The 24,727-nt window shown below is 50.0% G+C and overlaps 7 protein-coding genes across 7 annotated transcripts; 3 read left to right on the top strand and 4 right to left on the bottom strand.

The window, feature by feature from the left end:
* Positions 1–190: 190 nt before the first annotated feature.
* On the bottom strand, positions 191–1,605 carry BCR38DRAFT_428322 (glycerate dehydrogenase). Its single transcript, XM_040859893.1, has one exon. It carries the CDS (start codon positions 1,428–1,430, stop codon positions 426–428), a length of 1,005 nt encoding a protein of 334 aa, XP_040716738.1. The 5' UTR covers positions 1,431–1,605; the 3' UTR covers positions 191–425.
* A 758-nt stretch (positions 1,606–2,363) lies between these two features.
* Positions 2,364–3,699, top strand: BCR38DRAFT_428321 (class 2 aldolase adducin domain-containing protein). The gene is made up of 3 exons (XM_040859892.1): positions 2,364–2,928; positions 2,983–3,423; positions 3,472–3,699. Exons 1-3 carry the CDS (start codon positions 2,559–2,561, stop codon positions 3,552–3,554), a joined length of 894 nt encoding a protein of 297 aa, XP_040716737.1. The 5' UTR covers positions 2,364–2,558; the 3' UTR covers positions 3,555–3,699.
* A 1,068-nt stretch (positions 3,700–4,767) lies between these two features.
* BCR38DRAFT_456489 (putative N-carbamoyl-L-amino acid hydrolase) lies at positions 4,768–6,280 on the top strand (the record flags this gene model as incomplete). The annotated part of the gene is made up of 5 exons (XM_040861917.1): positions 4,768–4,865; positions 4,918–4,937; positions 4,987–5,069; positions 5,129–6,144; positions 6,196–6,280. The coding sequence occupies 5 exons, from the start codon at positions 4,768–4,770 to the stop codon at positions 6,278–6,280; spliced, it is 1,302 nt and encodes a 433-aa protein (XP_040716736.1).
* A 1,764-nt stretch (positions 6,281–8,044) lies between these two features.
* BCR38DRAFT_165723 (uncharacterized protein) lies at positions 8,045–12,070 on the top strand. The gene is made up of 3 exons (XM_040853809.1): positions 8,045–9,303; positions 9,360–11,305; positions 11,361–12,070. Exons 1-3 carry the CDS (start codon positions 8,170–8,172, stop codon positions 11,752–11,754), a joined length of 3,474 nt encoding a protein of 1,157 aa, XP_040716735.1. The 5' UTR covers positions 8,045–8,169; the 3' UTR covers positions 11,755–12,070.
* Positions 12,071–12,628: 558 nt separating this feature from the next.
* On the bottom strand, positions 12,629–13,197 carry BCR38DRAFT_165638 (uncharacterized protein). The gene has a single exon (XM_040853808.1). The coding sequence runs from the start codon at positions 12,999–13,001 to the stop codon at positions 12,663–12,665; it is 339 nt and encodes a 112-aa protein (XP_040716734.1). The 5' UTR covers positions 13,002–13,197; the 3' UTR covers positions 12,629–12,662.
* A 1,020-nt stretch (positions 13,198–14,217) lies between these two features.
* Positions 14,218–15,156, bottom strand: BCR38DRAFT_339997 (dihydrodipicolinate synthetase family protein; the record flags this gene model as incomplete). The annotated part of the gene is made up of 1 exon (XM_040855742.1): positions 14,218–15,156. The coding sequence occupies one exon, from the start codon at positions 15,154–15,156 to the stop codon at positions 14,218–14,220; it is 939 nt and encodes a 312-aa protein (XP_040716733.1).
* A 4,944-nt stretch (positions 15,157–20,100) lies between these two features.
* BCR38DRAFT_483452 (uncharacterized protein) lies at positions 20,101–22,748 on the bottom strand (the record flags this gene model as incomplete). The annotated part of the gene is made up of 2 exons (XM_040863627.1): positions 20,101–21,447; positions 22,125–22,748. The coding sequence occupies 2 exons, from the start codon at positions 22,746–22,748 to the stop codon at positions 20,101–20,103; spliced, it is 1,971 nt and encodes a 656-aa protein (XP_040716732.1).
* Positions 22,749–24,727: the final 1,979 nt, after the last annotated feature.

The following is a 24,727-nucleotide window of genomic DNA, read 5'->3' as shown; positions in this document are numbered from 1 at the left end:
TGTTTTGTGTGGACATGTTGAGTCTCAAATCACCAGTGGCTACCTCTAGATGCACCGATTCAACAACATAACCCATGATCCCTGACTTACGTCACCCCTGTCTCTCATGGGCCTATCCGGAAAATAAGGGGAAGGGGAGCTCTGAAGTTCATTTAAGATGTTCGCAACCGCACTTTTGCTGATAGTCTATGGGGTTACTAAATATTTTGATGCACGGTATACAGCCTAATCTCGCATGGCTGCTATTCGCACTGGTCATGAGAAAGTTGCGTGGATAATGCTAGAAAGAGGCACTAGCACTGGCACTGGCAGCCTTGGGGCTATGCCGATGCCCAGGTATCGTAACTAATCTATAATTATGTTTGCCTTTTCTCTGCCCCCCTTTACCGTGTTTCCAATTGCATACCAAAAGACAAAATGGACCTCTAGATGACCGTGTTCACAGGGGTCCCATTTAACCAGCTCGATATATTCTCCTTCAGGGCATTGTTGTAGCTGATAATTGTGTCCTCGGAGCACCAGGCCACATGTGGTGTGGTGACGAGATTCAAATCCTGTGTGTCAGGTGCCAGCAGTGGGCTATTCTCAGGCCCCGCTGGTTCATACAGATAGACATCGGAGGCCGCACCCGCAATTTTCCTTTCCCTCAAGGCTTTGACCAGGGCGTCGTCATCGACGATTCCACCACGAGAGACGTTGACTAAGACACAACACGATTGCATGGCCTCAAACTCAGGAGTAGAGACCAAGTTCAGCACCTCTGGCGACCTAGGAAGGCAGAGGACAATCACAGTGGCCTCGCGAATGACGGTATCAAAAGGCGTACGTCCCTCGGAGGCCGGCGCCCCTTTTCGCCCTGAGACGAGAACTTTCATGCCCAAAGTCTCAGCTACTGAGGCGGCTTTCTTTCCCACGGCACCCCAGCCAATAATGCCCATGATCTCGTTCCCAGCCGTCCTCGGCAGCTTCCCATCTGGCCCGTCCAGCGTTCTGAGCAGTGTTCCCCGTTTAGGCCATTCGCCCCTCCGTATCAAAGAATGCGACAGAGTGATTGACCTCCGCGCCGCAAAATAAGACGCAATGACGTGCTCCGCCACCGTGGTCGCATTGCAATGCGGCATGTTGGCGACGTGAATACCCCGTGCTCTACACACAGCCATGTCGATGGAGTCCGTCCCGGAGGCCACGTCGAATATCGCCTTTAAACGGGGACTCGCTTCCACGGCCAGGACCTCAGCTGACATGTTGATGATGGTCATTATGACGATGTCGGCATCGCGGATGCGCTCCGCGATCTGGTCCACCCGCGTCCGATCATATTGTGTGATTGTGTACGTGTGGCCTGGGGGCATGTCAAGTTTTGCCGGTAAGGGGCAGAAAAATGTTTCGAGGGCCACGATGTCGTGGTGAACCGGCGACGGGTTTGTCATCTTCAGTGTCTGTGGAGCCTGCAGCAAAATTCCGAATCGAGCTCAAAAACTTGGAGTGTCCTAGATTGTGAGCTTTTCACATATGCCTGGATTTTGAACGTGATAAGTTTATGTTATTACGGTGACATTGTCGGCTGGTGTAGTTGGTCCCTTCGCTGGTAGATAAGTGCCGACTTGAGCCTCACCCACTTGGGTCGGTGACGAGTCGCGGGTTCGAATCCCGCAGCTGATACACAAAGGGGTTTAGTCAATCAACCCTTACGGCGCGCTGCCCACCTTGTTGACTTCGCCTACCTAGCGATAATACGGAGATTGGTGCCGTTTAGGATTACGAGCATCCTAGCCAGTCGACCGTCAAGCACTACGTAGGTGGAATATAACTCGACAGCCGGTCCAGAATTCGAATCGTTAATCCGACCCCTTATCGGACCTCGCCTTTCCGATAACGCTCGTCGGCGAACCCGTCCCCTCACGATAGAAGGCGCGCAGCACGCCCTCTCGCCGCGATTCTTGCGAGCGTCTGACCATGTTACGGTCTATCCACTTGAGCGTATGGTTGAGATGTGTATACGCTCGACGAGAACCCCAATTAGCAGATACTACGACTTGTCGCGACAAAAAATAGTCGAGCATCTTCTGCACATCAGCAGCATCCCACCCCTGAGGACGAATTTAAGTGCCACATTACCACACTTATCGGTAGTTCAGGCAGGGTTGTAGCACAGACTTAGGGAGGGATAGGAGGTTTAGTAGTCGTTTGGCTACAAGTTTACCTGTATAACCGCCCGACGCGGCTTAAGGGCCCGCTATATCATCTATAGTCCCTTAAGGAGTACTTGTAGAGGTACCGAGGGTTAACACCTACGGCGTATTTAATATTATTATTATTACGGTGACATTTCTCACCGGTGCCGGAGGTTAACATCGGGGCACCGCGCCTTCCGATGCCACGAGGTTACAACCCGCATAATCCGTTATCTATAGTTGCAGACGGCTCCGCATTACCAGCCCAGCTACATTATACTTTTAGTCACTACTGCCTGCTTTTAGAGGAACTGTGGCACTTCACTGTTGTAACTTACAATTGCTTGGCTCAAGACTGGTCCGCTGTCGTATTCAGCTTTGGGAATGGCCCCTTCAGCCTCCGAGCCCGTCACTGCCTCGGTGTCAGAGCCAGTTAAAAACAAGACCAGCAGTGGTGATCCAGATCTTGCATTCACTCCGGATGATAGCACAAGCCCGCCCACCTTTACCGATAAGCATGAAGAGCGGAAATACTTGAAGCACCGGCTCGCTATTGCCTTCCGCATCTTTGCTCAACTTGGCTTTTCCGAAGGCATCGCCGGGCACATCACCGTGAGGGACCCAGTTGACCCAAATAGCTTCTGGGTCAACCCATTTGGCATGCATTTCTCCCTGATCAGAGATGAGGACCTTATTCGCGTGGATCATTCTGGCAAGGTCGTGGATGGCGGCAAGAACTGGAGATTGAACTACGGTATCGAGCATCGTACCACATTGCTACGGTCGATGGGCTGACAATATGGTACAGCTGCATATGCCATCCACGCAGAGATCCACAAGGCCAGACCTGACGTGCTATGCGCGGCGCATTCCCACAGCGTTTACGGCCGGGCTATGTGCGCCACTGGCCGCAAGCTGGATATGCTCACACAAGACTTCTGTATCTTCTACAATGACCATGTGTTGTATCCCAACTTTGCCGGCGTCGTGCTCGCTGCTGAAGAGGGACAACAGATCGCCAAGTGTCTTGGAAATAAGAAAGCGGCTTTGCTGGGCAACCATGGGCTATTGACCGCAGGGCAGTCCATCGAGGCTACCGTGGCTTGGTTCGCATTGCTTGAGAAGTGCTGCCAGGTGCAACTCGCGGCTGATGCCAGTGCGAATGGAAGAGGGCAGCCGCTTGTGGTGATTGGTGAAGAGGAGGCGCAGGCAACGTGGAATGCTATCGGAAAAGCCCCCAATGGATACTGTGAGTTTAATTCGGGAGCTTGTTGAGGTGAAGCTAACAGTCGTCAAGTCATGGGTCTCCCCCTATTCCAGGTGGCCGAGGGGGAGTTCGGCGAATCGACGTTCCTTGGACGGGGACTGGAGCCTTTGTAAGCAAGTTCTCCGAAGCTTGGAGGTGCACGGGAATTCAACCGAAGTACGACTGGAGACGTGCTGTTACCAGAGACTGAATAACACAAGTATACACGATGACCGTTTCTAGACTTTGTTAGTAACATTACCACTGCTTGATTTTGAAACCAAACTTGAAAACAACTTGGACGGGAGCTGCAACGATAGCTACGTGCAGCGCAATATCGCCCACAATCAAGATGGGGCCCGTCGCTTGAAAGCCATTCTAAGCAAGCCTGCTGTTATCCAACGCATGCGCCTATAGCTTCGTGGTGGAGACTGACCGACTATCGTTGGCGCTAAGTCACACGGGAGCCGAGTAATTTGAGGTAATGGGATTTTCGGACACACGCTCTCATCGCTGCTTGCCGTTGTTATTGCACAAAGCTTAAACGACTTATACGAGTTGATTAGATCATGGCCAGCTGCCGTCGAATCAAGCAGGCCTAAAATCTAAGCCGGCACCTTGAAGGACGCGCGGAGTTGTGCGACGCCATCCCCAGCGCCTTATCAACAACAGCCTGGGGTCCGGAGCCGATGCATCTCGGGGCATGCCGGCCGATGCAACCGACTATGGCAAGTTGGCATGAGTTTTGTGGTGCGGGATACATGTCAGAAGACGGAAACCATAATAGCTCGCCCCTTTCTTTTATTAGACGGTCGAGTTCATAGCCAGCAATGAACCCAGTCGGGCTGTGACTGTTGTCCCGTGCACGGGCCCATGCAGGCATGGTGGCAGGCAATGGCAACCCCCTCCTGCCGTCGCTCTTTCAGTTGCTCTCGAATAAAAGTAGATAACGGCCGACTTATTACTGAGCTGAAGCCTCCGATGGATGCCAACACCCTCGGTACTCGGGTAGACAGAAGTCCGTCTTGTCGCTATCGTCCTTTGTACCTGTGTACTTCGTAAACCGAACTCGTAATGATGACCCAATCTCGCCCGGGACAAGCGGCCGTGGGATGGTGCTGGCGACTCGGAGGTGCCGCTTGGCCTAACGCTTCTCCGCCGCGGAAGGTGATAAGGCATATATCTGCACGAGTCGTTGATACTGGTTTCATAGTCTCTCCCAGGAGTTATTCTACTTTGACTACACATCGAGGCTGTCAAATTGGAATATTCTCACTCCCACCTGTCTATGAAACCCGTCGCTACTTTACGGTTAGTCCATCGGCAGCGATCCGTCCTCCCGCCAATATGGTGTCCGAAGTTGCAATGCCCTCGAGATATGCACATCTAAGCATCGATGCGGAACGGACTATGAGCATGATAGAGGCTTCATGTGCTTGGGGCAGGTATACTACTTCCTATTGGCACTTATAGCCCGTAATGTTGACGATCCTGAAGCACACCGGACGGCGGAATGAGTACGCGAGGCAAAAGACAAGGCGACGCATCTACTGATACGTGCTACAGACCGTCTATCATGTAATGATGACGACCGCAAAGTCCGAGACTGGTTTGTTGACGAGGCCAAGAAGTGCGGTTGCGAGATCAAAGTACGTTTCAAAGGCCCTTAAGTGATGAAACCACAAGCCAACCACAGAAACGCGTCCAGGTGGACCAGATGGGCAACATATTCGCTATCCGACCGGGCCAGAACAACAACTTACCCCCTATTGGTCTGGGGTCTCATCTGGACACTCAACCGACAGGAGGAAGATACGATGGTATATTGGGCGTCATTTCTGCCCTCGAGGTTCTGAAGACGATCCACGCCAACAACGTCACTACGTACGCACCTCTGGCTGTTGTTAACTGGACTAATGAAGAAGGAGCTCGATTCCCCCCTGCGATGCTGTGCTCTGGAGTCTGGGGTGGCGAGTTCAGTGTTGATTATGGTCACTCGCGGACTGACCCCGGCGGAAAGTCATTAGGACAAGAACTGGAGCGCATCGGTTACAAAGGCGATGTGCCCTGTTCATACGATGCCAATCCCCTGCTAGCGCATTTCGAAGTTCATATTGAACAGGGGCCCATCTTGGATGTTGCCAAAGAGGCCATCGCCGTCGTCACAGGGGTTCAGTCGATGTGCTGGTATCACATCGATGTCGCCGGACGCGAGGCTCATACGGGGACGACTCCAATGGACCGTAGGAGCGACGCTCTGCTCGGGGCGGCAAAAATTATTATCGAAACCAACCGATTCGTTACGGAAGGAGAGCTGGCGGCGCGAGGGGCACGAGCAACGATTGCTGTCATCAATTCTCTACCGCAGTCCATCAACACTATTGCTGGCAAAGTGAAAATGGGCCTGGACATCAGGGCCCCGGCCGACGCCGACACGGCCAAAGTGGAGGAGCTTTGCCGGAACTCTTTCCAGAAGATCGCAGAAGAGGCAGGATTGACCGTCGCTGTCGACCGATTCTGGACTTCCCCTGCCCTTCACTTTGACCCGACAATGGTCAATTGTGTAAGAGAGTCAGCGAAGTCTCTTGGTTGTGCGATGGAACTGGTGAGCGGTGCAGGCCATGACAGTGTCTACGCGTCCAGAAAGGTACCCACGGCCATGATTTTCGTTCGTTGTCGGGATGGAATCAGCCACAACCCAGCTGAGTACTCCAGCCCTGAAGAGTAAGTTCATCAGCGTACCTCGATGGTTTCTTGCTGACTTCTCTATTTTAGCTGTGCCGCTGGAGCGCAAACCCTTTTGGGAGCCTATCTGAGATATGATGATTACGTCCGGAAGTCTCATGAGGGGGGGAGCTAGGCGGATGCTGCTGGAGCTTGAGGAATGCCCTCGGGGTGCGATTAACCAGCGAAGCATACTTTATTTGGGTACAGTTGACATCTGACTTCGACGTACTTATGCCTTTGATTCTCTTGCCAAATGTACCATTTGTATCTGGGACGTCTTCTCGAGCTTGTCTCACAACATTGGTCGATGCAATCAAGAGAAGTCCTCACCATTTGCCTGCATATTCATCGCCTGTTGAGGGCAGACTACATAACCTCCAGCGATATTTACTACGAATGCATCGGTATTGAGAGGACATTAAGACCGATATCAGCACCAGTCGACTATATATTTGCCATCCAAGTAGAACCTCAACCCACTAGGATGAAGTACAACAAAAGTGGAAGGAGACCAGCGGGGATGAGTCGAACACAATTCAACCAAGCCACAACCGCATCGCCGGCGCCGACACATCCGTTATTGAAGTGTATATGCCTCTGCCCATAGCTTTTAGAGCTAGGCCTGACGAGTAGATGTCGTCGAAAGCTTAGATATCTGACGACGCTTCGCATGGTTCTAGGCTCGATTGATCTTCGCAGCTCAAATTGCGGGGAAAATGGCTGGCTCCACCTAGCGACTGGGCCGTACAGGCTAACCAAGCCACCTGACGTTTGTTGAATACATTGGATGGTGCGGTGGGAAAGTGGGGTGTGAGTGTTTCTTTCCAGCTTTGCTTCCCGACGAAGAACACTGAATTTATTCTGATTTTGAGAAGTCTTCCGATTGACATAGCATCTATCTCACTACCATATTTTAAGGTTATCCAGTTAGTCATTCTCGACTTCTTTTGTCTGCTTCTGAAATTGTTTCCCAAGTGTCAAGCAGCACGGAGATGTAGCGTAGCTTGGCAGTCCCTACTAGCTTGGGCGGCAACACGGCACTTGGCAAGGCCTAGCTTTGCACGTTTCAGAGCGCTTATGACCTCATAGCACAATAGCATCCAACGTTACACGTTGCTACACCGTGCCAGCCTGTGCCTTGCATCCGATCACCTCTTGCTTCGCAGCCAAGCCAATAGTGGATGAACGGTACTTTGCATACAAGTTTTCGTTCTTATTCGCGTCATCTGGCCGATGTCCCCAAGTCGCCCTTGTACTCCAGACATGAGCTCTTGATATTCGTACTTGCTGGCGTTGCGTTGCGTTTCCCTCCTCCTTCATCTTGCCTGCTCCTTCCCGTTCAGCTCGCTCTGTACCTAGCCTAGTTCGTATAGCCGGTTTACACATTGGTTCCTCCAACATGGCCGACGAAAGAGACTTCGAGGACGATGCGGGGGGGAGACAGTACACCAAGCCACACTCGGGGCAACATCCTAGTATGCCACTTCGAACTCTTGTCATGTGGGCGAAATCCGCCTATTGAGTATATCCTTGGGAATTGCCTCGCATGGGCATGACCTCGGACGCACATTTGATCGAAAAAGCTGTCCAAGGTATCGTTTACTGACTCACGTTACAGTCCCGACCATCCAAGGCTACCGAGAGCATCGAAAAGAGCTCCAGGGTCAGGTAGAAAAGACGGAGGAAGCTCAAGAAGGCCCAGAAGATGGGTCGAAACCAAATCGAGCCTTCCATTCGGTAAAAGCCATCTTGAAAGGCGACGACGACCCTAGCTCGCAATACAATCCATACCCTTCGGCGAATCACAATTACGCCAACCCCGATCAGCATAAAGACGAGCCTTTACGACAACAAGAATCTAGAGTTGCCCAACAGCATGACCCACGTCCGGATGACGAAAAGGACAATGTGCCTAAGAGCGGTAACGACGAGAAGCATAAGAAGGATGGAGACGGCAAGCAGGCGAAGTCGGCTACGGAGGCAGCTGCTGGCACCGTCGACCCGCGACAGAAGCGCAAGGCCATGAAGAAGAACAAACGGCATGATGGGGGGCGAGAAGTGACGGACCCGGTAACACACATGCCCATCGTCATCTACGACAAAACCGACAAGGACCTCAATTCAGCACCCGAAAACGAGCCTGAGGTCGGCACGAAGCACGAAAACGCGACTGGTCCACAAGGCGCGTCCAAGTCGGAAGAGGAACTCGAAGCGGAGAGGCGGGATTCACAAAGAAGCCATAACGGCATGCAGAAGGTGTTTCCCCCGCCAGACTTCGAATACATGCGAAAGGAGTTGGCCAATGTCTATCAGCAAGCGCTATACACTGGCCTAGGTGTCATCGGTGTCGTGGCTGCTGTTCCCTTTGTGGTGGCATCGTGGAGTGGACGGCTGTACCCACAATTTTCGATGTTCTTTGGTCTGACTTGCATTGTCGCATCGGGCTTCGGAGTCGCCGCAGGCTTGGGACAGTGGATGAGAAAAAAGGCGAACGAGGTATTTGACGATGAGGTGTGGGATGCCGCCCGGCGGGAAGAGTTCGCCGCTGTTGATTCGGATGCTGAGTTGCCCGAATCGGTGCAGTGGCTAAACTCCCTATTTGCGGCCATCTGGCCCCTCGTCAATCCCGATCTCTTCTCCTCTTTCATCGACACTATTGAAGATGTCATGCAGGCATCACTTCCCAAGTTCGTCAAAATGGTCAGCGTCGATGACATGGGTCAGGGCAATGAGTCGCTACGTATTCTTGGCGTGCGCTGGCTGCCGACGGGGGCTGCGGGCCAGACAGTTGGTGCCGACGGACAACTCCAGGATCCTGGCAAGGCCACCGAAAGCGATCGTACGGATCCTGAGAATGGGCAAGAGCAGTCGAGTAATAATGGCGGGAAAGATGACAACGCAGGCGACGACGCCAGTAAGCACGATGGCCAAGACCAAAGCGCCATACGTGAAGGCATGGAGGCCGAAGAAGGTGACTTCGTCAATATGGAGCTTGCCTTTTCATACCGCAGCCGGTCGTCGGGCAAATCCATGAAAGAGAAGGCTAAGAACGCTCATCTTTACCTGAAGTTCTACCTACCTGGTGGTATTGCGGTGCCTGTTTGGGTAGAGCTCCGTGGTATCATTGGCATAATGCGGATGCGGCTGCAACTGACGGTGACCACAATGTTTTCCCGATAATCTGACGAATGGCCATACTGACATGCATCCAGCCCGATCCACCCTTTTTCAGTCTCTGTACCTTGACTTTCTTAGGTCAACCCAAGGCTAACTTGTCATGTGTGCCGCTGTCCAAGCATAGCTTGAACCTCATGGATGTGCCCTTGATTTCTTCCTTTGTACAATCTGCCATCGATGCCTCCTTGGCCGAGTTCGTGGCCCCCAAGAGCCTGACGCTAAATCTCAAAGACATGCTTGTGGGAGAGGATTTCAAGAAAGACACCATGAGCAAGGGCGTCGTTTGGATACTTATCAAGCGAGCGCGTGGCTTCACCCAGGGCGATGGAAATATCGTCTCCTCGCAAGGCACAAGCGATAGCTATGTCACTGTCAGTTGGGGCAAATTTGGCAAGCCGGTTGCCTCGACTCGCATCATTGAAGATGACCAAGAACCCGACTGGCACGAGTGGGCCAGCATCTTGGTCTCACCCGAGGAGCTTAACGCTGAGGAGAAATTGCGTCTGCAACTATGGGATTCCGACAAGTGGACCGCAGATGATGACTTGGGCAGAGTCGAGCTCGACTTGAAGGATTTGATGAATAACCCAGAGAGCCACAACAAAATACAGGAGCGAGAGGATCGTTTCCACGGGCAGGACCCCGACGAGAATATGCCTGGGACACTTACATGGTCCGTTGGCTACTTCTCCAAGACGAGAATCACTCAACAGCAACTTGACCAGCAGACCGTCAACGAAGAGATACGATCCAAGGATGCGCTTAAGAAGCATGTTTCCGAAGCGGCGGAGCATAAACTCCGCGAGGCAGGCAAGGCTGCCGATGACGATGAGCTCCATCAGCAAAAGGCCCAAGACTTCAAAGAGCTCGAGGACTCCATGATCATCTCTGCACCACCGTCTAACGAATTTACTTCTGGTATCCTGAGCGTACAGATTCACAACATAACTGGACTCGAAGTGCACAATTTGCAGAAACAGGACAAAGGCAAGAATGATGCCGATGAAGACAGCGAAGAACAGGCAGAACAGACTGACGATATGCCGGATTCATACTGCACGATCATATTGAACCACAGGAAGATTTATCGCTCGCGCACGAAACCAAAGAACTCGAAGCCATTTTTCAATGCGTCCACGGAACGCTTCATCAAAGACTGGAAGACCACCGAGGTTATCATCAGCGTTCGAGATGCTCGGGAGCGAGAAGAGGATCCCTTGATCGGCATCGTTTACCTGCCCCTGGAAAAGGTACTCGCAAAGAAAAGTCAGGTCATGAACAACTTTCCGTTGGTGGGTGGTATCGGTTATGGAAGGGCGAGAATCAGCATGGTATGGCGGAGCGTTGAGGCCAAACTCCCCCCGCAGCTCCTTGGGTGGGATTACGGCACCATCGAGATCCGGGGCACAATCAAGGCCAAGGATGGCTTGCTCGACAACATGAAGCAGCATCGAATCAAGATACGCACCAACCTCGGCCGCGCTAAGATGTATGCCGACAACGGGGAGTGGACGAAAAAGGATAAAGAGGACGATAGTGTGTTCCTCCCTCTTCGCAAGCGATATGCATCGCCCTTGATCATCGAGTTCCGCGAGTCCTCCTTCGGCCCTGACAAGACACCCGCCTTTGCCGTGCTGTGGCTGCACGAGCTTATCGATGAGAGAGAGGAGGTACATTCATTGAAGGTGTGGAACGGCGGCAAAGAAAATCTCCGTAAAGCAGAGTCATGCTATGGATACAACGGGCTCAAAGAGGGCGAACAACCATTGGGAGAGGTCGAGGTCCCGTTGAAGTTCTGGCGCGGACTTTCGGGATACCACAAGGCATATGCTGCCAAGGTCAAAAACGGCGATTTGCGGAACGTGATGGAATGCCTCGATACGATCTCCGACGAAAGTCTTGGCGATGAGGTAGATGTGATAGATTCTGACTCTGATTCCGAGCAAAGCGATGAGCGGAGCGGTGATAATAAGGCCAAGAAGTAGGTCAATCCTGGCAGTTCGTCATTTTCGCTCATCTCGTTAATCATGTCATAGGAAGCTCAAAGTCCACACCAACGACTCATCATCATCATCCGAGGACTCCAATGACGACGGGAAGCGAGGACTAAATTCCGTCGTATCGCTCTCCGCATTTAAAAAGGCGAAGAACGTGCTTCGCAACCCCATCGACGGCGGGGTAGACACGGCCACCTCGGTGCTGGCACCGGGTCATAACGACTCGGATGACGGATCCAGGGGAATACGGAACTCGCTACGGGATTATAAGGATCACCACAAGCAGCTGCACCGCAAACACCGCGGCATCATGCAGTTCCGCGCTGCGAGGGAGGTCGACCACCTCGGTAGCAAGTTCAGCCGCATGAAGGGGAATGTTAGCGGATTTTTTCATCATAACGATAAGGATGCGGGAATTGAGACGGAGGTGTAATGGGTTGAAGGGCTGGTTATGTGTAGGTAGTATGAGGTACGATATATAGTTATGAACTGTGCTCGGGGAGATCAGCTGCACATTTCGCGACAGCGATAGTATCGCGCAAGGTGCTGCGCAATTCTGGACGACAGCGGGGGTGAATGAGAGCCACGGGAATTAGCGATGAACCTGCTGCCACGAGAGAGAGAGAGATTGAGGGACATTTAAATCGAGTTCCCTCTATAGTTACTGGTCGTCTCTGGATAAGGGGTAGTACGGGCACCTTGGAGCCCATCGGACGATCCTACTTCCCATTCAAGTACTTCTACGCCGAAGTACCCGAAATTGGTTGTTCAGGGACAGAAGAAGGATGCGAGTCTACCAGTCAGTGCATTCCCGGTTCTCGTCCTGCACACCGCCGCACTCCTCAAACCCCCACTGGTATTGCAGATGCACTATCAATCAAGCTCCTCTACATGCCTGTTGGTTCTGGGGGCTGTCTTATTGACTAGGCCTTGTGCTGTCACCTGAGCTTAGCAAACAATATCGTGTAAGAAGAGAGCAAAACGAGAAATGCATGGAAGAGTAAGAAGAGAATTGAAGTGAAAAGACTGAATCAAGTTTTACTTCGTCGCATTTGGACTGCGTGCCTATGGACCAAGCAGCACTTCAAAACAAGATGTTATGGGACCAAAAGGCTTTTTATAAGTCTCAAGGACTTCATCTATACACAATAATTCAACTATTGGCAGGCCCTGACCATCGATTTTGTGACTATATGTTACTTAGAGAGGACCTCCACTTGATCTTACGTGGTAAATGGGTTTCCATACAAGTTATGATTTGCTAATCGGCTGCATATTCTCCTTTCCTAATCGGTTGTTCTTTTTCTGTGCTTATTTGCATGGACCGATTATATCCTTTTACTAGCGCCAATGACTAACGATTAAGAGGATACAAACGTATGCCATCTTCGCAGAAACTCCGATTCTAAGTGTCACAAGCATCTTGAAGGAGGTGCCGGATGTGCGACCCTTTCCGGTGGCAACCTGTGTATCATCCCGGGGACCAAGCCACTGGATCCCACACACTTTTGTTTTGTGGATTTTCCGCCGCTGCAATATCCGGCCAGAATCCGGCCAAACACAAAACCAGGCTGGTCGTAACATTGAGCGATAATGACATCGTACTGTACACCAATTGTCTGCCTCCATGCATCCGAGCAAAAAAGAAATCACACTGACATATCCCTTATCTCGCACCATGTGATACCGAACAATGCCGACGGCAGTACGGTCCAATGGATGGGTCGGCAGTTCTCGCCGTGATCGCTGCTAGGTAGTTGAACCGCCGATGTTGTCCCTAGGGCCGGGGCATGCATCTGGTCGGAAACCCCCAGGGTCTGACCGGCCTGTACATAATAGTACATGGAATGGAAGGGGACAGAAGGAAGGAATACATGTGCAGCAGTATGGGTGGGGGCGAAGAAAAGAAGAAGACGACAACACCACTCCCAATGTTCAACACCCCATGCCCCACATCCTGCACGACATTTTCTACCCTACATCTCGGATTTACATAATTAGTGCGGCGTGGCTGCAGGTCCGATGCTGAATGGCTGCGTGGGGTGCAGGTTTGGGGGCCAAGTTGGGGGAAGGAGGTGGGTGCTAAACAATTCTTTGTCTCGTGCAGGTGTAGTTCGTTGGCATGGCAGGTGACTTGCTTGGGTTACTAGGTGGGTGATCTCCCCCGAGTCCCGCGAGTAGGACTGACGTAGCCGGGTGGCGGATAAGTTGCCGATATGGATGTCGGACGCGCGGAGTACTGGCTCTGGACTGGACTGCAATCGAGCCTCGAGGAATGTAGGGAGGCAATTGATGAGGAACTGTGCTCGTATGAAACGTGGTGCAAAACTGGTTGAACCTGTAGACGTGCTGTTTAGGGTTAGCATTCTGGGCAATTAATTTCAGAACTTCAGCACTGGTCTTACACGGGGTCGTCTGGTAAGTAGAGTAGGAGCAGTATCTGCAATAACTACGAGACTTCGCTGAGTTACCACGCCAAACTAGCTCGGAAATTGCGGCGTCCACCAATAAGATACGCATTGCTTCACTTTGGATCATACAATTTCTAAAACTCAACACGGGTACGAGCTGCAGTAAAGACATGGTGGGAAAAGTCGGTATTGTTGGACTCATGAATCAACTTAACAACCCTGGCGGGTTCTTGTTGGCCAGCTTAGACGATCTGGTTTGATCTACAGTTCATCGCCATAATAAGAAAGAATGGAGACTTGTCAAATTAGTAGTAAAAAGAATAATAAGAAAACCATTGGCAACTCAGTCTTCCATTTTTGAGATTCAGTACCTAGCATAAAAAGCAGCCCCCGCGTTGGATTGTAAATAGACTCGGTCCCATCATTACACCACGTAATTATATCTGCCGTCTGTGCACAATTACGACGGCTTGCTAGTAGTCCGATCAGGTCAAGCTCTGCTCAACCGCCATGACCTCGGCAAACCCCTTCCGAATCATCTCAACCTCGCTGTCGTCGGAGATGCAGCACGGCTTCCTTGGTGCCCCACCGTACCCTTGGAATAGCTGCAGTGCGGCCTTCACTCCGACGAAGCCAGTCTGGATGGCAATCCAGTCCGCCTTGGCGACAACTGCCTGCAGTCTCCTGGCCTCCTTCAGCTTCCCGGCCTGGAAAAGCTCGCATATACGAACGCAGGCCCGGGGGATCAGGTTCGCCGTCCCGGCGATGGTTCCATTTCCACCCACGACCAGACCCTGCAAGATGAAGTCGGCGCTGCCGCCAGCCACGAAGAAGTCAGGCTGCGCACTGTCGACGATTCTTGCTAGCTTCCCCGTGTTGCCACAAGTAAGCTTTACCCCCGCAACGTTGGGGTGCTTGGCAATCTCCAGGATGGTGTCTGAAGAGAGATCCAAGCCGGACACGGCGCCAGGGTAGTTGTAAACCAGTACTGGAATAAGGCTAGCATCAGCCACGTCGTTAAAGTGTTGGACAATCTTAGCCGTGTTCAAGAGTCCGCCATAGTACCCAGGAGGAAGCACGATGACAAAGTTGGCACCGGCATTGCTAGCGTCACGGCACAGCTGGATTGTCTCTCTGGTAGACTGTGCGCCGCAGCCGGCAATGAGTGGCATGAGGTGGTGATCTGACTCGTCGAGGGCAGAGCGGGTAGACTGGATGATGAGGCTTCGCTCCTCTCGGGAGAGGTGGACGGCCTCTCCGTTGGATCCGTGCACAACGATGCCGGCGACTCCGGATTCCGCAAGGTGAATAGCATGACGTTGAGTGACCTCTAGGTCGAGCTCGTCGTCGGCCTTGAAGAAGGCGAGTGTGGGGACGTAGACGCCATCAGGCAGGGCACGGGGCTGTGGTGGGGATGTCGTCATCGGGTGATCTTTGGGAACTGCAGACAAGTAGATATGGTAGTGAGGCAGAGGCGCCAACCAGCCGATCAATATGTGTGAATGGCTGCTCTCGAGGGAAAGGACAGTGGAAATATAAGATGGGTATCAGTCTTGCGCTTGATGACCAAGGAATGAGACGAGGTGTACCAAGGAGTGGACCAAAGGCAATTTATCAATGCGGACAGGTTTGCTATGAATCCCAGATATCGGAGAGGACCGCGTGACCAACCGTTAGATCAGGTTCATCTCGTCCGATTTAAGGAAACTCCTAAGTCAGGGAGGTGCCAAGGTGTAGCAGAGCCGCTAGGTGGAAGGAAGCTACTGGCGGCCATAGTTGGGACGGGCGTGGGGGTTCATGTGCTGATGGTATCTGGAATCCCTGGGATCCATCTCAGGGCGGCTGGAATGATGGAACGAGGATGGAGAGATGTCAGGGGAAGTGGTCCCGATGGTAGCGAATAGCAGGCTGGCAGTTGACAGCGCATCCGGCATCTATGCGCCGGGCGACGTGATGTTAGCTGGTTGGTACGAGATTTTGATTACACGAGAGAAACGTTGCTAGGCTATCTTGCAGAAGCAGACGTGCACAACATCATTTACGCTTGATTTGCCGATAGGCTGGGCGTAATCGTTATCAAGACAGGACAGATGCGCCGTAGCACCGGCGCTGTTCTGGAGGGAGACTCAAGGTAGAAGCTGAATGAGAGAACAGAAGATGGGCGAGACGGTGGGGGAGGTGCAGAACACAAACAGGCCACTCAGCGTTGGGCACTCGGATCTGGGCTGGACCAGACACCGGAAACTGGAGACTGGGGAATTCAATGGGGAGTTGTGATCGGAATGGGGCGAATATCCCAATATGCGGTGAAAAAATGAGGGGCAAGAGGGGCCTAAATCTGGAGTGCAGGGATCAAAAGCATAGCCCTGTCAGATCTGGCCATCTAGAGCAGAACGTGCAATTGTGACCCCCACGCCGCCGAATGGTCAGGCGCCATTGATGATGATGTTTTGTGGCATTCCTTCGCTCTGACTCAGAACACGATCCCAGTGATTCTAGGCCCGTCGTCTATCAAGCGTCGTCTATCAAGGCAGAGTGTCGTTAGAGCCCATCCGTCCAGCCCGATTCGCGCTGTAGGTGTTAGTTTGTGGCTCGTATCTAGGTATCTTGGGTAGGTAGGTGACGGCGCAGAGATCCGACGCGATGGTATGAGATAAGCCACAGGATCATACTATTTTAGATTGGGCATAGAGTGGTTAGTGTTGGCGAATGGCCGCATTCTTAGTAGACGAACTTGCTGTCTTGCAGGCTTGTTGCTGACTTTTCCTGACTCAACTGCCGTTCATCACACCCCTTCAGAAGACGTGATCGACATGCCATGTTGGGAAAATCTGGAACATTTCGCAGAGGACGGTGCTCACGTGAGGCTGGCCATAACGAGCAGGCGAAATGGAAATGGGTGAGCCGGTCAACGTGGAGGTCGTACAGACAGACCCGAGATCGACGCAGGGGTCTTGGCTGCAAGGACAGCTCCAAATCTGCCAACAAGCTGGGCGAGGGAAAGACCACCGACATTTCATCGTATCATCCATTCCTCTCGGGGAGCAATCACTGCCGTTCAAAGGCGTAATAGCCAATGAGCATCGCAATCATCCCCTGATGTCGTTTCGATAGGCGGGACCTGGATATTTCGGAGCTGTCACTGTGGTCGAAACGCTCCTCACCGGTTATCACTAAAGAACTCGCGCCTTTCACGCTAATCTTCCCGTCATTATTCAAGAATGACGGGTGTGACACACCAATTCCAGTCGTCACACAGAGAGCTGTCAGATATCAACCAACATGCATCGATAGTGATGCTGTGGTGGAACACGCCTATTTTGCCTAGCTAGATCAAAGCTGCCCCGTCACTTATAAGGTCCCGAGTAAGAAATTACTAGTCATCCTTTAGATCTTTACTTTGCATATTTCTTAAAACAGTCGAAGATGGGGGACTCTCAAAGACATACATTTACCAGTGTAGTATCCATGAGGACCAAATGTCCCTTATTGCTTTTTCTCTCTCGAAAGCAAAAGACTCTCGTCCAGAATGCTCGTACTTAATTCGGATCCTGGAAAGCGAAACAAAATACAATAGAAACTAGTAGTCACCTAAGTCTATACCGATAATGTTATAGAGAATTTACTTCCGAAAAGAAAACTTGAAGAATATCCAAACTTGCCGATCTTCATAGGAACAAGCATTGTGTCGGACCTTCAAGGCTACTCCGTTAAGACTACTAAGTCAAAGGAGAAAAGTAAAGCCGTAAACCGTACAAGGTATGGGTCAATATGACCTCTACCTATTGAACTATATAAGTCGTAGCTGTGGGGCAGGTATCAGTTATTTCTACCTATATAAGGCCCCTATGGCCGCCCTTCACTTCTCTCAGGACTCTCCAGAGATCATGACACTTTCAATACAAGACCATTTGCCCACAATCCAACACATTGGCTGAAATTTTTACGTCAAGAAACGTCTGTAAGCGACGTCGATTAGAGACATTATGGGAGAAGGCATTCGAAAGTGCTAGCAACAAGGAAAGCATTCCAGGAATCCACCATTCGTCTTGGAAGCCTGGAATGTTGCGCTCTTATCCAGAGTATTCCTTCTTTGACCAGGTAGTTGAAGCATTTAGTCTTAAATGCGTTTCTTTGATTGATCGGGAGATGAATTGGCTCCTCTAGTGTTGTTAAGAAATAGGCGATACGTCTTGACTGTTCTGTCCAATCTCCTTGAAGGACATTTTCGAGGGTGACATGATAGATCTGAGTGTCGATGTAGTCGTCAATGTCTTCCTCAATTTCCTTTTCCAACAGATCAGAAGGTCCTGCAGGTTTTCTTGACAGTCCTTCCGCGACGGTGTTTTTGGATCCTTTGATGCGTTTAACCTCAAAGTCGAACAATCGTATCCATGTGATCCAACGAAGAAGTAAGGCTCTTGGCACATCGTTTAGGGCCCCCGCAAGTTGCTGCACAACGACCATAGCGTCTGTTTCGACAACAAAGTGAGTGCCATAAAGTTAGCGTCTCAGGCGCTTGAAGGCCATCAATAGCCCTCGGAGTTCCCTTTTTGTCGCGTCGTATCGTTTCTCTGCGTCATTCCGAATGCCAGTCTCGAAGCGACAAGGATGTCGACAAACGTCTGGTCCGATTTGTTCAATAACCGCCCCCCACCCCTCAAGGCTCGCGACGATCACGAGAAAAATAGTCCCATAGCGTTCGTCATCAAATACAAGAGGTGCTAAACAGGGGGCTGATGTAACTCCTTCTTGAAGCTTCCGTAGTGCTACTTGGCACTTATCGTCCCAAAGAAAATCAACGCCTTTCTTCATTAATTTGAATAACCGTAAAGCGGTAATAGCATACTGGTCAATCCAGACGCGGTAACATCCAACTATACCGATGAAAGAACGGACATCCCTCAAGCATTTACACTCTTTCCATTCCAAAATCTTCCAAAATCTTCAAGACTTTGCTCTGATCAGGACGACGTCCATACGGAGTACAGAGATATCCAACCAGAAAAGCTTCTTTTTGACACCACTGAGATTTCTCTGCCGCTACTGTGGCTCCCGCCAGTTCGCAGTTGAGTAGCACTTTATCGATATTGCTGAGGTGTTCTAGGACAAACCGTCGAATTCCAGGCATAACTAATTCGTTGTCATAATCGTGCCTTGGTCCTTTAACGCATATATCGTCAATGAATGGTCGGCAGACATGAGGTATAAGGTCGTAAAGGAGGCGGACCATAGCTCTCATGAATTGAGCCACAGAATTCGTAGCACCTTGCGGTAAAGTGCACATTCGATAAAGACCAATAGGTGTAGAAAAGGTCGTGTAATCTCTGCTCTTTTCTTCCAGGCTGACTTGATCGTATCCAGAAAATAGGTCCAGCAGTGATTTGAGAAGACATCCTCCAAATTCCTCTGAGAATTCCTCCGCTCCAGGAGGAATGAGTGCATCGCGGATAGTGACTCTATTTATCTTTTGAGCGTCGTTGATTAAGCGCAAGCCGCCGTTCTTCTTTTGGACCAAAAACCAGTTGTTACGGTAGCTCGCATGACTCTCTTCAAGGACTCCCCGTTTGATTCGATCCCGGAGAAGTTGTACAACTTTTTCGATCAAAGGCTTCGGAATAGGGACCGAGCGACTTTGCCAGGCTTTATGAGGGATAGTTCGTATTGCCTGGGGAGGCATAACGTCACTATGAATTCTTCCGCATTCCGTGAAGTCCCAAGCGAGGGATGCTTCTCGATTATACAGAAGGTGTGTGAAAGCTTCTATCTCCTCTCCAGTAAGAGTAGACTGACAAGTCTCCAGAATTTTCTGAAGACGATCCTCTGTTAATCTGGAGCCTCGATCGATCCCTGAGAATTTCGGTGTGATAAAAGGATCGAATTTAGAACCAGACTGTAGTTTGTCTTTGATCAGGGCGAGTCGCTTGGTTTTCCACAAGGGGTCTCCTTCAGAAATTGATCCGTCAGACGGAGTGTTGTCCACAGGGTGAACTTTTCGATCGACAGTTTTGTATATAGTATGTGTAACCACCTCGTCCTGATCAGAACAAGACGAAGGTCGAGAACCATCGTGCTCCTTTCTAGGGGTGAAAATAGACTCGAAGACTTCGTGTAGCGACAGACTTGCTTTTGCCGAGTGTTTATTAGACTGGTGTTTTCCGCCTGTATGATCCACATGTTTCGTAGTAAGCATAATTTCCCAGATCTGATCAAGCAAAGGAATACACGACTGCTGCAGTACGAATTCAAAAAGCATCGAACCACTCTCATCGTCAATAAATCCAATAGGGGTTTCAGAATCCTGCAATTCAACCCACTCGGGGACTTGGCAGTCGGCTACTAGTCCCTTGAAGCAGCTGACTCTAGTGTTAAACTTGCTGAGAACGTGAGGTTGTGATATTCGGGGAAGCAATAACAGCGGCTTTGATGCAAGTATCCCCAAAGACAACATTCGCAGTGACTACTTCTTTATCCTTATAATCGAAGGTCAAAGACATATTACGGAAGAAAGGCATTCCCAGAATAACTGCCTGAGCTGCTTCTCCTTCAGGTAGAACGAAAGAGTGCACTTCAATACAGAGATCGCCAAGCCAGAACTTTTCAACCACCTCCCCCGCAAGTTGTCGTTTTCCGTGTAGTCCTCGAGACACAATATTAGTCTCACGAACGGCTAGACCTAACGACATACAAAGATCCCAGCTGATCAGATTACACTCAGAACCACAATCAAGTAATGCGCAGATTTTTTTCATCTGGGACGACACTAGTCGCCCGTACAGCATAGGCAGACGGTGGACTCTGGTTGCAACCATCATTTCCAGTTTTTGCTTATGCGTAAGCAGGTCGATAGGTTGATGAAAAATCGCAGGTAGCAAAGGCGGGTTGCTTGCTTGATAGGACGCTTTCTTGCCCATAGGGAAAAGTCTCTCCCAAATTCCGCCGGAGCCAAGGGCAAGTTCCCCATCTTCAGTGATTCCAAAGAGCCCGATTGTCTCGCGTCGATCCAGATCACCAGAAGTACCGCCGCAGTCAGTGATGTTAAGGTTTACCGTGGCTTCATTCTCATGAGCACGGGCTTGGCTATTTCCATCTGGAACAGCGGAGTCGTGATGTTCAACGATGTTAAGGGCATCCAAACGAGCATTCTTTCGAATCCAACTGGTTATAGCTGTCGCATAGCCTGGATGAAGTCGGCAGAGATCCGCGAAATTCAGCTTGACCTGAGATCGTAGTGTCTCATCGACAATTTTCGCAAGGTGATCGAGAGGCAGGTTATCTTCCCCTTCTTGACATCCGGCAAGGACTTCTCCGTTGACGATCCTGGTAGGAATCCAACTTTTCTTAGCCTTCCTTTTATCGTTAAAGGAGGTAGTCGTATCGCCGCTTTCAGGGCCCGTAATGCCATCAGCTAAGCTCACGTTGCGGTAATCAGGGCTAGAAGTAGCATCAGTAGTATCCTCCGTGATTGTAGGAGTCCTATATTGACTGGTTGGGGCGCTATTAGTATTCGGCGCACGTTCAGGTTGATCATCTTCAATGGTTTTCGCGGACTGAGACGAGTTCTTGCCCTGATCAAGGCTAGCATTAACGAATTCTCGGCCTGTACGCCTTCTTTTGAGTTCATTAGCGTTTAGCGAAACGTCTTCTCTTGCCCTGTTATCTGAGGTATTTAATTCAGTCACATCCGTAATACGGCGATCGATCGGAATAACTTCCTGGATGTAGTTGTTAATTCCTAATCGTTGACTAAGCAGTCTGATTGGTTGGCAGCGACGTAGTCAAAGATTGACCTTCCTTTTTCCTCCTCTAACCGATTCGTGCAAGTTTTCTTGAGGTCCGGTAAAGGTGATGGGGGGACGACATTCAAGGGTAAAGGTCCCGTCCGTCCGATCAGACCAAAGTCTGGTGTGTAAGTAGGGTTGTACTTGTCCTTCCAACTCAAATACAGATTGTATAGCTCAGTGTTGTTAGGGTTATTAGCTAGGATTGCTCGAACCACGTGATAGACATTTCAACTGTTGACAGCATTCGCGTAGATATCTCTACCGATTTCTCTTGTGATATCTGAAGGCTTTCCTGGGACTGATGCTGGGCCACAGTAAAATTTCTGTCCTGAGCCGCGATGACAAAGTCCGAGAGACGTATCGAAATTCAGATGTGGACATCCTAGCATGGTATGACCAATTTGATCACAATACCAGCAAACCAGGGCGTCCATGACAAATCCGGATCGTGTCTTGTCCTGATCGGAGCAAAACGCATTGGATGGATTATATTGATTTCGTCCTGGATTTTGTTACCAATTACTTCCTCCTTGCATTCTATTGCCATATTCCCCAGATACATGATCCCCCTGATTTTGAATGGAAAATTGGTCCAGTTGCGGAGCTACCTCATTGTAGTAAACATCCACAGAGCCTTGAGTTGCGTTCCGACTGATATTGACTTCTTCGACCCCCCTCAAAATCCGGTCAAACAACCCAGTGTTGTATAATTTCAGCTCAGCTAGTTGTTTCGAGAGAACATCGATGTTCTGTTTGCTCTGATCAGAGCAATCTCGAATCTGTACAGGTTGCTGGACGTCTCTAGGCGCAGTCATAGGCCTTTTCAAAATTGTGAACTCCTTAGTCAGTCCGTCAGTGACGCTCTTTTTCCCAGGACTCTCGATCTTTTCGATTTTATTGTCAATGATAAAACCATCCGTACAGAAGCAGGTCATGTTTTGACGTAGCGTTGAATAAGGACAACCTCTGACATCCGATTTGGATTCCTTGAATTTGTTAAGAAGAAGGATTTGGAGTCTCTCATCTAGCATATCAAAGAATTTCGATGCTGCCGTTGTCTTGGCTTCCTCAATCCTGCCTTCTTCAAGTCTGTAGATCAGCCTCTCGTGCTTGAAGATAGCATCATGCAGTGTCTTCGCGGTTGGGTGTGATTTCTTCATATAGAGCTCATGAAGGTCTTCCTCGGGTCGAGTATCTTGACGAGGGTCTTGACTTTTCCAGTGTAGCTTCATAGCAGCAGCTAAGCTATCCCACGTATTGTGATCCTTTTCAAGGAGTTGGACAATACGTCGAGTGTCGTGATCGCACCAACGTAACCAGTAGGAAGATTTCCTCGTTTGTGGACGTTCGACGTAATAGTCGGAACAAATGTTGTTAAATCTTTCAAGGTATTCAGTAACGTGTTCTCCTCTGAACAGTTCAAGGTTGTCAATGCCCTGACCTGGGCAAGGGAATGGAAACCTTGAACTGTTCAGAGGAGAACATGTTACTGAATACCTTGAAAGATTTAACAACATTTGTTCCGACTATTACGTCGAACGTCCACAAACGAGGAAATCTTCCTATCATGGTATCTGTCTGGCTTGGTATTTGCTGTTGCTCATGCGTAATCTCAGGAGGATCAGAAGTTGAAATTGATGGAGTTGATGAGGAATTGTGCTTTGATCAAGACTCTGAATCTTGACGGATCGGATTGGACTCCTTACTCATTTCACCAGGAGTCGAATAAATATCTGAAGTAGAGAGCGACTAGGTAGAGTGTTGCTGAGTGTTGACGCTTGATATAATAACACCTTCTTCGTATAACACTTCAAAAAATCTTTAAGGGGATAACTATTTAATGTTTAAAGGAGATCACTCCTCTTCTTATCTGCATCACTGCTCCCAACAGAACGATGAGTACCCATCGAAACACGAATAAGCACTCCTCATCTGCCGATTTCTCTTTCGATTTTCGGAAAGCAATTCGCTCTGATCAGGCCAATGAGAGGCCTTTCTTTTTACGCCGATATTGGCAGAGTATCGTCTGGACGGTTCCATCTGAACTCTGCTGAATGTTTTGTGTTTTATAGGAATGAGCTTCAGAGCCTATAATGGATCTGGACTTCAACCCGACTTCGTGAGACAAGAAAATAGCCTCGATTGGCTTAATCTTGTTTTCGGATTGTCTCGTGGAAGCTTGTGAAAGGTCGTCGAGTCCTTCTCGTTCGAGGAGCTGTGCTCATCCCTGGCCAGACCCCCATTTGACGACGGGCAGTGAAACCACCCGCAGGTTTAAGGTGTGAAGATGAGGGCAACGAATAACAAGATCCTCAAGAAGACCTTACTATCCGGGAGGTGGAAAGAAATAATAAGATCAAGAGCTCTTGCCCTGATCAGAACAACAAGTACCTCAACAGGTACGAACAACTGGAGACTCAGCAGGCTAGTGTAGCGGGGTAAGGCCGGACGCCAGGGAAAATAGGTGACGGAATGGGGAGGATCTTTTGCTTTGATGAAGGAGGCTTGTGGCTGCAACTTTCTTTTCGAGGACGGACCCTTTTTAATGACTTCTTCATCTTTTCGATTCGACAAGCAATAGTTAGCCATCATCGCACTCTTTTCAATGCATGCAATTCAGAAGCTTCAGTTCATGATTCACTTACACGTTCAGGGGATAGCTTCTAAGAATCCATCTATCCTTTCCATTTTAGCCTTGAAAACTATGAGACATTGTGTCTTGCTCTGATCAGAGCAATCCAGTACTAGAGACAGCTTCAATTCGACTCCTAGGAGCAAGATGTCCTATTCTGAGAATTATCCCGACACGAGTCTCAGAGGCACATCCGACCAACTTGCGCACAAGACTTATAAGAGCTTCGCTCTTACGGCCAGCACCATGATCTTCGTCTGATCAGACCCACAGATGTGATCTATTGGTACTGGAGCCGTCTGTTCAGTGTGTTAGGTGATAGGTACATCCTACCGACCGCCTGACCCCGTTTCACTATCTTACCTTTTCCGTCGCCTATCACTATAAGGGTCTACATCGTAGGGACGTCCCCCCTCTCCTAAAGAATTAGGAGAAGATAATAAGATATTCTCTAAGGGAGTACTAGCTAGAAGCGGTTAACTCCAAATTCTATAGCGTTAACGAAGTATCCTAGGAAAGAAAACTAATTACCGAAGCGGCAGGATACTTCATTATCCCTCTAATATAGGTATTTACGTA

This window comes from Pseudomassariella vexata (genome assembly GCF_002105095.1).
Source record: "Pseudomassariella vexata strain CBS 129021 chromosome Unknown BCR38scaffold_5, whole genome shotgun sequence".
Taxonomy (NCBI): domain Eukaryota; kingdom Fungi; phylum Ascomycota; class Sordariomycetes; order Amphisphaeriales; family Pseudomassariaceae; genus Pseudomassariella; species Pseudomassariella vexata.
The sequence above is the reverse complement of the archived record's forward strand: the minus strand, read 5'-3'. Positions and strand labels throughout refer to the sequence as shown.

Excerpts from the sequence above, each read along its gene's own strand:
- BCR38DRAFT_165723 (XM_040853809.1), top strand. The coding sequence starts at position 8,170 with ATGAAGAAGAACAAACGGCATGATGGGGGGCGAGAAGTGACGGACCCG. Across the intron at positions 9,304-9,359 it reads GGATGCGGCTGCAACTGACG|CCCGATCCACCCTTTTTCAG; the intron begins GTGACCACAATG and ends ACATGCATCCAG. Across the intron at positions 11,306-11,360 it reads GGTGATAATAAGGCCAAGAA|GAAGCTCAAAGTCCACACCA; the intron begins GTAGGTCAATCC and ends ATCATGTCATAG.
- BCR38DRAFT_428321 (XM_040859892.1), top strand. The coding sequence starts at position 2,559 with ATGGCCCCTTCAGCCTCCGAGCCCGTCACTGCCTCGGTGTCAGAGCCA. Across the intron at positions 2,929-2,982 it reads GAACTGGAGATTGAACTACG|CTGCATATGCCATCCACGCA; the intron begins GTATCGAGCATC and ends AATATGGTACAG. Across the intron at positions 3,424-3,471 it reads AAAAGCCCCCAATGGATACT|TCATGGGTCTCCCCCTATTC; the intron begins GTGAGTTTAATT and ends ACAGTCGTCAAG.
- BCR38DRAFT_165638 (XM_040853808.1), bottom strand. The coding sequence starts at position 13,001 with ATGGTGCGAGATAAGGGATATGTCAGTGTGATTTCTTTTTTGCTCGGA.
- BCR38DRAFT_428322 (XM_040859893.1), bottom strand. The coding sequence starts at position 1,430 with ATGACAAACCCGTCGCCGGTTCACCACGACATCGTGGCCCTCGAAACA.